Source organism: Dipodomys merriami, unplaced genomic scaffold (genome assembly GCF_024711535.1).
Source record: "Dipodomys merriami isolate MVZ:Mamm:240054 unplaced genomic scaffold, mDipMer1.0.p SCAF_4, whole genome shotgun sequence".
NCBI lineage: Eukaryota > Metazoa > Chordata > Mammalia > Rodentia > Heteromyidae > Dipodomys > Dipodomys merriami.
Genome location: NW_027205603.1, coordinates 22,329,381 through 22,343,565, shown reverse-complemented (window position 1 = coordinate 22,343,565; position 14,185 = coordinate 22,329,381). Strand labels below are relative to the sequence as shown.

General features: G+C 33.2%; 1 protein-coding gene across 2 annotated transcripts in view; it reads left to right on the top strand.

Moving 5' to 3' along the window:
- The window catches only part of Ccdc7 (coiled-coil domain containing 7), a 196,349-nt gene that overhangs the window by 22,933 nt on the left and 159,231 nt on the right, over nucleotides 1–14,185 (top strand). The window contains exons 8-10 of one of the 2 annotated variants that reach the window (XM_069990678.1): nucleotides 263–324; nucleotides 2,874–2,930; nucleotides 10,681–10,756. In XM_069990678.1, coding sequence (XP_069846779.1) covers nucleotides 263–324; nucleotides 2,874–2,930; nucleotides 10,681–10,756 — 195 coding nt within the window. Of the gene's footprint in view, nucleotides 1–262; nucleotides 325–2,873; nucleotides 2,931–10,677; nucleotides 10,757–14,185 lie in introns of both variants that reach the window. The other variant, XM_069990677.1, reaches the window with a different exon arrangement.

Here is a 14,185-nt window from a genome sequence, read left to right as displayed (position 1 = left end):
TTGCCATTCACCAAAGCAGTGTATGAAAACAGTACATCTTGAACAATGTTGCCCCTTTCAACATTCTCACTCACCCCTCCCAACACACTTCTTCCATCACTTTCATTAAATTTTAGATGATGTATTGAATTTTTTTGCCATTTAACAAAGAAGTTTTTATGTACGTTGCATCTTGATCTGTGTCATTCCTTCAATTTTCATGATGTATGATTTAAACTCTTATTTTTGATATATTAAAACATGTTTATTAATGCTTTGACAGGGAATATGAAAATTTGTTAGCAAAGAAGAAAAGTTATGAGATTTTACAACAACAAATTCAAGGTGAATATTAAAGTTTTATAAATTTGTTTTACATTCATGGGATTGCCTAAATATTTTAACACTTGGGGCTTATGGTTTTAATGTTTAGAGTTACAAAATTATACAATAATACACAGGAAACATTTGGTAATGAGTTTGATATTCCTATACATTGAATTATATTCCAGACTCTGTAAATTCAAGTTGAAAAAAGGATACAAGCATATCACTCATTTAATTGTGGTATAAGGCATGATAAAGTTATGTGTGCTTTTCAGTGAGTTCATGTAAAGATGGAATTTATTCAAACTGAGACAGTTAGGATTCTTTTGTGTAGTCAAGTGAAGGACAAAAATTGTTTGTTTTTTTATTTTATATTTTTAATTTTTTTAAATAATATTTTTTTAAATTATGAAAATACCATACAGAGGGGTTACAATTACATGAGCAAGGTAGTGAGTACATTTCTTATCAAGCATTGTTGCCTCTTCCTTTGTTTCCCCTTACCATCTTTGCCCTCCCATCTATCCCCCCACCTTCCTGCTTGCCCCTCCCTTCCCACAAAAGTTGTAAAGTTTGTTTTTCGACATAGCATCTTGTACATCTCATTGTTACAATGGGTCCACCTGTATCCCTATTTAAACAATTTGTTTTTTTCCTTTCCCGTCCACAAATTATACCAACATCAAATACAGTGAAAACAGGGGTTATACCGTGGGAGAGGAGCATAGGAAGCAACAAAAAAGTCATCTCATAAATATGTTAGAAACAATAGCAAGGAAGAAAAACCATTTGAGTCCTTATCTTGGGGTTCATTTTGCCTAACATCAACTTATCTGACTGTTTCCACATAGAGCTCCCCTGTGACCCAGCCATCCTACTTTTGGGCATGTACCCTAATGATCACAAACAAGACCATACTAAAGCCACCAGTACAACTATGTTTATTGCAGCATTATTTACCATAGCTAAGAGATGGAACCAACCCAGATGCCCCTCAGTAGATGAATGGATCAAGAAAATGTGGTATATATACACAATGAAATTCTATGCCTCCATCAGAAAGAATGACATTGCCCCATTTGTAAGGAAATGGAAAGACTTGGAAAAATTCTATTAAGTGAAGTAAGCCAGGCCCAAAGAAACATAGGTCCCATGGTTTCCCCTATTTGAAATAACTAGTATATGTCTGAGACAAAATTATTTGTTACTTTGGAAAGATTCATAATAGCACAAACAAACTGGATGGATACACATTTACAAATAAATTGGTATATTATAAAGTGCTTATTAGAAGGGTGAAAGTAGGGGAGGATCTTTCTATAAAAATATTGGATATTTCACTTTTCACAAGGAAGCACTAAAACATTTCTTTATCAGAAAGGACAGATTTATTTAAAATAATTTTGATCAATTTATAAGGGCTAAATTTGGGTAGAAAGTCAGAAATAGAGAATTTTATTTTTTCATTGGTAGGTGGTAAATACCAATGATAGAACACTAATACAAGAGAAAAAAACAGGAAATATTTGTCAATATTTACTTGCTGTGATTAGTAAAATTTAGTTAGTCATTGAATATAAAAGAAAATGGGGGCTGGGAAGGTGGCTCAGTGGTAAAGAGCTTGCCTTTCACGCACGAGGCCCTGAGTTCAATTTCTCAGCACCACATATGCAGAACAAAAAAGCTGGACGTGGTGCTGTGGCTCAAGTGGTAGAGCGCTAACCTTGAGCTGAAGAGCTGAGGGACATCAGCCAGGCCCAGAGTTCAGGCCCCACAACCGGACCCCACCAAAAAAAAGAAAAAAGAAAAATGAAAAAAAAGAAAATGAAAGCCAAGTACTGGTGGCTCACGCCTATAATCCTAGCTATGCAGGAGGTTGAGATCTGAAGATCATGGTTCAAAGCCTGTCTGGGCAGGAAAAGCCTTGAGACTCTATCTCCAATAAAACACTCAGAAAACCAGAAGTAGAGCTGTGGCTCCAGTGGTAGAGTGTTAGCCTTCAGCTGAAGAGCTGAGGGACAGTGCCCAGAGTTCAAACACCATGACCAAAAAATAAAATAAAATAAAAAAAAATAAAAGAAAAGAAAAAAAGTAAAATGAAATTGATAATACTATCAAAAAGACAAATCAATAAAAGAGGGAAGCAGGGACTATAGTTTAGTTCTGTTTTAAAAACCTTATCTAGAATATACAAATTCCTGGATTTGACCCCCAGTATTACACAAAAAAGGATTATGATCACTTTGATGAAAAGGCGATGATTTCATACTTGAGATATTACTATTTAGTTGTCTGATTGGAAGGATCTAGAATTGGTTATGTTTTTAAATTTCTCTTATCAGATTATTGAAATACAAACTATAATGTTTCAAAAACAGAAGAGGGAGAATAAGAAAGAGTAGTAGAGGGGAGAAATTTGATTATGTGCATGAATGGAAATACCACCATGAAACCTTTTTGTAAAATCAATGTATGCAAATATCAAAGAGAACTAAGCCATTTAAACTCAATTAGAATATTTAAATGCCATTTGAATTTTATAGTAACAGATATTTTAATTATTTTAGAATTTGTAAAATGTCACTCAGATGAATCATCCAAAACTACTTCAGATATTGAAAAAGGTAAGTGTAATTTTTATATCATTGTGTTGATAACCTCTGTTTAGCTCACTTATTGCTATAATTTAAAGAAACAAGTTATTATAACAATAGATATATCCTGGAATTAGAAGCAATACCATTGATCTGGCTGTCAAGTAATTGAAATTCCTAGATAAGGATCCATAATGCCCAAATGACTCATTTTTGAATGGTGATATGCAAACCAGACTTGGGATAGAGATTTTCAAATGTGATTATGACATCAGGCCTCTATAATGGCATAATGATAAATGCAGGAGATGTTTTATAGGGTTTAATACTAAGAACAATATATCATCTTAAATACACTGATGATTTGACTAGTGTGTACTTGTTTCGGATATAAGAATTTTTAGCATTTTTTATGACACAATTTTTAATTCATGTAAATAAAAGAAATTTGTGGGTTATATAATACAAATTCCTTATGGCAGTCCATGGAATATTCTCCAAAATAGACCATATGCTAGTTCATAAAGCATGTATGAGAAAATTTAAATGAATTGAAATTTCCATTTATATCCTGCCAGAACAAAACAGAATAAAATTAGAACTTGACAGCCAAAGTCACCAGATAAAATACTCAAACTAATGGAAATTAAACAAAACATTGCTCCATGAATGTTTAGAGCTATGAGCACCTATATTAACAAACTAGAGAAATATCAAATTAGTACCCTGATGTCTAACATCAGGACTGTAGGAAATCAAGAGCAAGTCAATCACATGCCAGCATATAAAAATGAATACTAATGACCAAATCAGAAATAAATGAGAGATTAAAACAACTATACCATAAATGAACAAAACAGAGTAGGTTCTTTGGAAAAAATAACAAAACTGATAAGCCCTTAGCAAACCTGATCAAAGGAAGAAGAGAAGTCACCCAATAAATAAAATCAGATATGAGGAAAGGGACAAAACAACAGGCATGTGTAAAATTCAAAATGTTTCAAGGGAAGAGTTTGCAAATCTTTATGCCAGCAAACTGGAATATATGACAGAAATGGATGCATTCATAGATAAAAATCAATGTAATAAAACTGAGCCAATAAGTTATAAACCACTTAAACAGATCCATAACATGTAATGAATTGAAGTGACAATAAAAATAACATATCAACAAAGCAAAGTTCAGGCCCCAATGAATTCACAACTGAATTCTATAAGAACTATAAGGCAGGACTAACACAAGTACTCATCCATTTTCTCTGAAATAGAAAAAGAGAGATCATAACCAAATTTATTCTATGAAGCCAGCCTCATACGAATCCCCCAAACAGACAAAGATTCAATAACAAAAAGAACTATAGATCAATCATTTTTATGAAGAAAGATTCAAAACTTCTTAAGAAAATACTTGCCAATCAACAAATTAATTAAAAAAACCATGTATTATGATCAATCAGATTTTGTCCAAGACATGTAAGTCTGGGACATTATATGTAATTTGATAAATGTAATTCAATACTTAACAGAACAAAAACAAAAAAATCATATATTTAATTATTTCAATAGACAGAAAAATAAGCTCTTGACAAGATCTAACATCCATTTGTGATAAAATCCCTGGAGAAGCTGGGAATAATGAAGGCTTTTACCACAAACCTAGAGCTAACATTATACTTGATGGTGAAAATCTAAAATCATTTCTTATAAAATCAAGAACAAAATGAAGACACTCCTTTTCAATATAATACTGAAATTCTTAGCCAGAGTAATAAGGCCAGAGAAAGACATAAAGGGAACCAAATAGGGGTGGAAGAAATAAAACTATTCCTATTTATACATGATATACCCTATGTTTAAATAAACCAAGTATTTCCATGTCCAAGATCCTAGAGCTCAGTGTCAAAGGGTAGCTCTGTTTAGTCTTTTGAAGAACCTCCATAAAGCTTTCCAGAATGGTTGAACAGGTTTACATTCCCACCAAAAATGTGATGGAGTTCCCTTTTGGCCACATTCATGTCAGCATTTGTTATTGTTAATTTTCTTGATATTGGACATTGTAACTGTGGGGGACCTGAAATCTCATTTGCATTTCTTTTATAGCCAAGAGATGGTGAGCACTTCTTTGTGTTTATGGGCCATCCTTAGTTCTCCTGAGAATGCTCTCTTTAAATTGCTAGCCATTTATTAATTGGGTTGTTGTTTCTTTGATGGTTTATTTTTGGGGAAGTTTAATTTTTTTAGCTAGAAGTATATTTTGGATATTAGGCCCTTGGATATTAGGCATCACTGGTAAAATTCTTCCATTCTGTGGTATTTTTATTTATCTTGTTAGCTATGTACTTTACAATGAATAAAATTTTGAGTTGGATACAATTCTATTCATATGGTCTTCATTTTTGGGCATTTATCCAATAGAACACAAAAAAGGCCAAAGTAAACCTATCAGCACAACCATGTTCATTGCAATGTTATTTACCATAGCTGAGACTTGGAATCAGCCCAAATGCTCCTCAGTGGATGACTAGAGCAAGAAAAATTTTTTATATCTATCTATCTATCTATCTATCTATCTATCTATCTATCTATCTATCTATCTATCTATCTATCTATCATCTATACACACACACACACACACACACACACACACACACACACACACACACACACACACACACACACACACACAATGGAAATATACTCATCCACCAGAAAGGATATATTACCATTCCTAACAAAATGGAAAGATTTGGGAAAAATTATTATGTGAAGTAAGCCAGACCCAGAGAAACAAAGGTTGTGTAGTTTCCCTCATTTGTGGAAACTGGAATTTGCCTAGAAAACTACAAGTAAACATGTGGACGGTAAAAGAATAATATACTGGGACATGATAAATTATATGAGATTCTATGTATTCACACACAGCCAGACCACTGGGGGTATTGTTTTTCTGTGAGTGAGTTGAGTGTGTGTGTGTGTGTGTGTGTGTGTGTGTGTGTGTGTGTGTGTTTGGTATTTTCTTCTCATTTAAATTTTATTGTAAAGGTGATGTACAGAGGGGTTGCAGTTATCCAAATCAGGTAATGACTACCTTTCTTTTGAAACGTTTCCCTCATTTTCCCCTGCTGATACCCATCCCTCCCAAGTTGTATAGTTCATTTTCAACATAGTGTCTAGTGAGTATCACTGCTAAATTGGTTCACACTTTGTTCCATCAGTTTTGTGCTTCCATTTCTGCCTCCCCAAATCAGATAAACTTATATGTAAGACAAAAGGTACAGAAATAAAAAACAGTGACAAAAGGGAATAAACTGAAGGGAAGGTGGTAGAAAAAAAAGGAAAACAGTATAACGGAAAGCTATTGTTTCCATTTCTTGGAGTTCATTTCAACAAGCATCATTTTATATGATCATATTCACATAACTATTGAGCCCTTGTGATCCTCTCCTAAGAATATCCTCCTTTGTTCTCATTGTGTGAATGTTTAGAGTGCTATTTAATTAGTAATTTCCAAGTGTAATTGTTTGTCTTTTACTATCGATTATATCTACTTGTAGATTTGTATGCATATTTTAATTATTACAGATGAACCTATTTAACCTATTGAACCTATGCTTATTTTGCTTAATATAATTTTTCTCCAGGTCTTTCCATTTCTTTACATATGGGGCAATTTCATTGTTTCTAATGGAACCATAGAATTCCATTTTGTAAATATACTACATTTTCTTGATACTAGCCAAATGCATAAATGCCCAGGAGTGGGATTGCTTGGTGATATGGAAACTCTATATTTAGTCTTTTGAGGGACCTTCATACTGTTTTCCACAGTGGTTAAACAAGCTTACATTCCCACCAACAGTGGAATAGCATTACCTTTTGGCTTCACCCTTGCTAAGATTTTCTTTCTTTCTTTTTTTTTTTGTAGGTCATGGGCCTGAAATCTGGGTCTGGGCACTGTCCCTCAGCTATTCAGCTCAGGATAGTGCTCTACCACTTGAGCCACAGCACCACTTCCAGTTTTTTCTGCTTATGTGGTGCTGAGGAATCAAACTCAGGGCCTCGTGTATGCAAGGCAGCACTCTACTAGTGAGCCATCTTCCCAGTCCTAGCATTTCTTTTTGTTGTTGTTGTTGTTGTTGGACATGGGGCTTGAACTCTGGGCTTGGGCACTATCCCTCAGCTCTTCACAAGGCTAGCCCTCTACCACTTGCCACAGTGCCACTTTCAGTTTTCTAGTGGTTTATTGGAGATCAGAGTCTCACGGACTTTCCTGCCGGGGCTGGCTTTGAACCGTGATCCTCAGATCTCAGTCTCCTGAATAGCTAGGATTACAGGAGTGAGCCACCAGCACCCGGCCCTAGCATTTCTTATAGTTAGTTTTCTTGATAATGACCATTCCAACTGGGGTGATGTGGAATCTCAATGTTGTTTTGATTTACATTTCTTTTATGACTAGAAATGTTGAACACCTCTCTAATGGCCATTCTTCTTCCCCTAAGGAATTTCTCTTTACGTCTTTAGCCCATTTATTAATGGGGTTTTTGTTTCTTTGAGAGTTTGTTTTTTTGGGGGGTAATTTTTTGAGTTCTAAATATTTTTAGATATTAGGCCCTTGTCTGATGCATAGCTTATACTGAATTGCATTCTGTGGGCTTTCTATTTATCTTGCTAGCTATGCCCTTTGCCATGCAGAAACTCTTCAACTTGATGCAATCCCATTTATCCAGTCTTTCTTTGATTTGTAGTGAGTCTGGATCTTGTTTTGACCCATGCCAAGGAACCTGAATGTTTCCCCTATCCCTTCCTATAATATTTTGTGTCTCTGCTATTATATTGAGGTTTTGATTCATTTGGAATTGATTCTGGTGTATGATGATATATAAAGATCTAGCCTGTTTTCTGCACATGGATAGCCAATTCTGCTAGCACCATTTGTTGAAGAGGCTGTCTTTCTTCCATTCTGTGTTTTTGTTTTCCTTATCAAATATTAGGTGGCGATAGGTTTGTGGGTTCATTTTTGGATCTTCTATTCTATTCCTTTGGTTCTCTGGCTTATTCTTGTGCCAGCATCAAGTTGTTTTTATTACTATCTCTACAATAAGAGTTTGAAATTTGGCATTGATAATGCTCCACCACTATTCTTCCTGCTGATAATTAGTTTTGCTATTCAGGGTCTTCTATTATTCTATATGAATTTTTGGATTGCTTTCTCTATATCATTGAAGAATGCTCTGGGATTGTAATGGGTAGTTCATTGCATTTGTAAATAGCTTTGCAGTATTGGAATTTTCAGGATGTTAATCTTCCAATCCAGGAACTTGGGAGGTTTTTCATTTCCTTAAATCTGCTTTAATCTCCTTTTTCAGGTTTTTACAGTTTTCATCATAGAGTTCCTTCACATCTTTGGTTCCTTCACATCTCTTCCTACAGTTGGCATACAGAAAAAACTACTTATTTTTCTGGGTTAATTTTATACCTTGCTACTTTGCAAAAGTTTTCCATCAGATTAAGTAACTTGGGAGAAGAATGTATCGGGTTCTTTAAATACAGGATCATGTCATCTGCAACGAGGGAGACTTTTACTCTCCTTAATTCTGTCTTTATATGCAGGCAGCTTATAAACTTTTCTCATTGGAGTATATCTCTGTATAACCATAGCTTACTTGGTGTGACTCTCTAGGCATGGAAAGCCTGATGGGACCCCCAAATTCTGCTTCTTTGGGGATAGCTTAGTTCATTCACTATTCTCTTTCTGTCATCTTCTCCAAAGTCTCACAGGAGGATATTCTTGGGAAATGAATGAAAAGGCGCAATACCTATGTGCATCTGATCATATAAAATATTTATCAGAATGAACTCCAGGAAATTGAAATAAGATGTTTTTCGTTGTTGCTGTTTTGGTTTTGTTTTCTTTTTGTCTTGTTTATTCATTTATCTAACTTTGTGAGGGTAAGGGAAAGGTACAGATGTGCAGGGACAAAAAAGTGAACAAATGAGTAATAGTATACCTGGAATGGAAAACTGAAAGAGTGAGGGAAGGGATGACATTATTTATAAAAAGTACTCTTCACCTAACTTATGTAGTTTTAACCAGTTTGTACATCACCTTCATAATAAAAATAAAATTTTAAAAAGATATGTGCAAATATAAGGATGTAAAATACCTGATCACTTATTTATTATTGAATAAAATATACCACTAAATGAAAAACAAAAAAAACTTTGGCAAAGTAGTGGGTTTAAAAAATTAAATCCTTAGAAAACCAACAACCCAATTAATAAATGGGCTGATAAGCTAAAGAGGGTCTTCTCAGAAGAAGTGCAAATGGCCAATAGACACGTGAAGAAAAGTTCAACATTTCTGGCTATAAAGGAAATGTAAATAAAACCAACATTGGGATGCCTCTTCACCCCATTAGAATTACCATCACCTAAGTGTATTTTTATTCTTTTACACACTGGAATATAATATCATTGGTCACTTGCCAGCTGTATAGTTTTCAATCGTTTATATTGGGTCTCTGTGGCTGAATGCCTTCATTTCAAAATGGCAAGTATATCTTCTTTTGTGAGTTATTTTAAGAATTACAAAGATTCAAATAACACAGAGCCTTGCATATACTTGTTTAATAAGATACCAATACTTATCATTCAGAAGTATTTTGTTCTTTAGTAATGTGGCCCTCCAGTCCTCTCTATGCCTATTTCTTTTTTTGTGTGTGTGAAAATGCCGTACAGAGGGGTTACAATTACATTAGCACGGTGATGAGTACATTTCTTATCAGGCATTGTTGCCTCCTCCTTTGTTTCCCCTACCATCCCTTCCCATCTGCCCCCTTTTCCCCGTGCCAAAGTTGTAAAGTTCATTTTTTGACATAACGTCTTGTACATCTCCTTGTTGAAATGGGTCCACCTCTATCCCTATTTAAACAATTTGTTTTTCCCCTTCCCCTCTACAAATTGTACCGACATCAAATACAGTGAAAACAGGGGTTATACTGTGGCGGAGGGACATACAAAACAACAAAGAAATCATCTTATAAATATGTTAGAAACAATAAGAAGAAAAAAAAAACATTTGAGTCCTATCTTGGAGTTCATTTTGCCTAACATCAACTTATCTTACCATTTCTGCTTGTCTCAGACATATACTAGTTATTGCAAATAAGGGAAACCATGGGACCTATGTTTCTTGGGCCTACCTTACTTTACTTAATAGAATTTTTTCCCCAAGTCTTCCCATTCCCTAACAAATGGGGCAATGTCATTCTTCCTGATGGAGGCATAGAATTCCATTGTGTATATATACCACATTTTCTTGATCCATTCATCTACTGAGGGGCATCTGGGTTGGTTCCATATCTTTGTTATGGTAAATAATGCTGCAGTAAGCATAGTTTTGTACTGGTAGTATGGTCTTGTTTGTGATAATTTGGGTAAATGCCCAAAAGTGGGATTGCTGGGTCATAGGGGAGCTTTATGTGGAGTTTTTGAAGAACCTCCATACTACTTTCCAAAGTGGTTGAACAAGTTTACACTCCCACCAACAATGCAGTAGGATTCCCTTCTGTCCACATCCCCTCCAGCATCTGTTGTTATTAGAGTTCTTGATTTTAGCCATTGTAACTGGGTTGAGGTGATATCTCAATGTTGTTTTGATTTGCATTTCTTTTATGGCTAGGGAGGCTTAGCATTCACATCTCTAACTGTGAGCTATATGAGGGTAGAACTATAACCTCAGCCATTTTAACAATTTTATGTTTATTTATTTTCATAGCAGAATCTGCTCATTCAGCTTCTAATCAATTGAAGGTGATGATTAATATGTTTAAGATGCAGTCAAAGAAACTAGAGAGGTAAGATTTTAAAACAAATATTTTCAGTGATCAAATTTAGTATATATTTACCATAGAAATATTGGACATAGAAGAAAATACTTATCAACTATTTAATATTCTTATACCAATATATGAATAGATCCATTAATATATATCTTAGCATACTTAATGTTTTATGTAGCACACATAATTTTTAATTAAAAGTTACAACTATATAGCATGTGAAATAGAAACAAACTGTCTGCTTCTGAAAAATGGTATGTTGTTCCCTAATAAATTAAAAGCCAAATATTACATCATCCAGATACTGTTCTGTACATATTTACATCAAAAAATGTTGAAAACGGGCTTCAAAAGATTTTTTATGCCCATTTTACTGCATACTGCAAATGATATAAAAAATCTAAAAGGTCAAAATGGGTAAGTGGAAAAACAAAATAAAGTATGTATATATGTATACATATAATATGTATTATAAACACATTATTATATATGTATAATATATATTCATATCTCTATGACACATTGTTATGTTATATGCATTCATAAATATCATATAAACATATACATTATTTATCATGTGTTTTCAAATATTTCATATATTCATATCTAATATATATGAACAATCCATTATTGGTTAGTCTTAAAAAAATTCAGATATATGTTGTTTTCTAAATAAAACTTGAGGACCTCAAAGTAAATTCCCTAAGCCAATCACAAAAGGACAAATATGATTTTCTTCATATTAGATATCCAGTAAAAATTCATAAAGACAGAAAACCTAATAATGGCTCCCAAAAGTGAAAGGCTCTGGAGAGTGGAGGTGCAGTTTAATACATACCAAATTTTCAGTATTAGATGATTAGAAAGTTCTAGGTTTTGGTTATAATACAATATACATATTGTTAACACTCTATAATGTCAAAGATGGTGAATTTCATATGCATTTTATCATATTTTGACAAACAAATATTAAAATGATCATAAATGTAGATTGTTAATATTTACACATATAATTTTATATAGATTCTTTTCTAAAATAAGTGTTCCGCTTTCATTTTTCATTTGTGTATTAAATTTTATGTAGCTTACTACATAAAATTCTTTTTGTCATGGAAGCTTCATACCTTACATATAATATACCTTGGCTATATTCACTTCTTCTATTACTTTTCCTCATCACTCCTACTATTTTCCCAGTTTTCCTTCCCAGATTATGTATATTTGTGGCATATTATGTAATGCTTTGATATTTTAGGACACAAACTGTTATCAAGCAATAACATTAACATAGCTCCTTATATTCTATTGGATCATAATGAAATAAAGCTAGAATTCAACAGCAACAAAAATCACAGAAAATAGCAAAATAGAGACTGAAAAACCACCTTGTTGAGACATTAATATGTTATTGAATATGATGATAAATTAAAAGTAATGAAAATGAGAACATAACATACTAGGCTTTTTTGAACAAGTAAACGTAATTCAAGAGGAAAGATAATAGTTATAATGTCTACAGAATACAAACAGAGGTATCAGGAGGGGGCACTGATGACTCACAACTATAATCTTAACTACTCAGGAGCCTGAGGTCTGAGGATTGAGTCCAAAGCCAGCCAGGGCAGGAAAGTCTGTGAGAGTTTTATCTCCTATTAACTACCAGAAAGCCAGAAGTGGAGCTATGGCTCAAAGTGGTGGAAGGCTATTCTTGAGCAAAAAGAGCTCAGAGACAGTGCCCAGGCCCTGATCTGGAGTCCTATGACTGACACAAACAAACAAAACACCCAGAGACATCTCAAATAAACAGCCTATGTATACACTTCAAATTCTTAGGAAAACATATAAAAAGAAAATCCAAACTTAGCATGTGGAAAGTCCAAATCAGGTAGAAATTAATGAATAGATAGTTGCATTCTGCAAAGCAATAAATAAAACAAAAAATGCTTTGAAAAGATAACCATGGTAAAGTCTAGACTAGACCAAAAAGGTAATGACCCAAATTAATAAAATTAGAACCAACAAATAACAATGAAATATAGAGGAAAATAACATAATATTTTGAAAATCTTTATTCAATGGAACTGGAAAATCTAAAAATGTTGATAAATTTCTAGATGCATTTGAAGTGCCAAAATTGAACCAAAAGCTATAAATCACTTCAATAGACCTTCAATAATAATAAATGAGATTAAAGTAGCAATAATGAATCTCACAGCAAAGTAGAGCCCAGGACCTGATGGAATCATTGACAAATTCGATCAGGCATTTAAAAAGTATCAACCCTTCAAGGTTTTCCATGAAATAGATTGAGAAGAAATACTACTAAGCTCACATGATTAAGCCAGTCATTCCAAAACTGGATAAGGATACAACAAAAGAAAAACATAGACCAATACTTTTAATAAATATCAAAAGAAATGTTCCCAAACACTTGCAAACCAAATTCAAAGACATTAAAAAATCATTAAATGTGGGTCAATTTGGTTTCAAAAGGATGTTTTATAATATATAAAACAATGTAATAGAATATAAATAAAATCAAGAAATAAACAAATGATAATCTCAGTATAGAACAATATTTGACAAAATTGTGCATCCATTTCAATAAAAATTTCATTGCAAGCAATATATTTTAACAACTATTTATGAGAGAAAATGTATAATTTGATATTTAGCATTTCACCAAAAAGAGATTCCTTGCCATAATGAGATAAATTTATATCAGTAGATATATAAACAAGCAACCAATAGTAATTAAGTAAAAAAGAGACAAATACATAGACATAAAAAGTGATATGTAAGCCTTTATTAAAAATCTTTATATCACAGAAGCCTACAAGCTTTCTAAATAAGTATTTCTGGAAGGAATTATTTTCATAAGGAATAAAGAAACTGCGATGTCAGCATTGTTTGGTGTAATATTAGACATACAATATCTGAATTTAGTCTTTTTAATCGTTTGCATGAATCAGAATAATCTTCTACTGAATGCAAAGTCTAGATACATTTTTTGTAATGGAAACTGAGTGATAAATTTGTTCTTTATTTGCAGTATGGTAATCATTTCACAATGCATACTTCTCTAACCATTATATTCTCACACCTTAAATATATAAAATTGTATTTGTGACCATGCATTTTAATAATTTGGGAGAAGAAAAACTCATGGAATGTTTCAATGCTAATGCATTTTCCACAGTTCTGAATAAGTGAGATCCACTCATATTGTCCTCTCCTATTCTGTGTGCATATGTGTATGCAAACAGACACACATATAAATCTTTCATAATTATTCAGGAAACTTTCTATCTTCAGAGAGAATCAGTGGGTTGAAGATGTTGATAAGAGAGGAAAAAGAAAACATCTGTACTTTAATATTGTAAATTTCAGGAAATAATTTCTGTGCTGAAATTACCTGTAGGAATTCTAAAGGTAAGGAAAGGA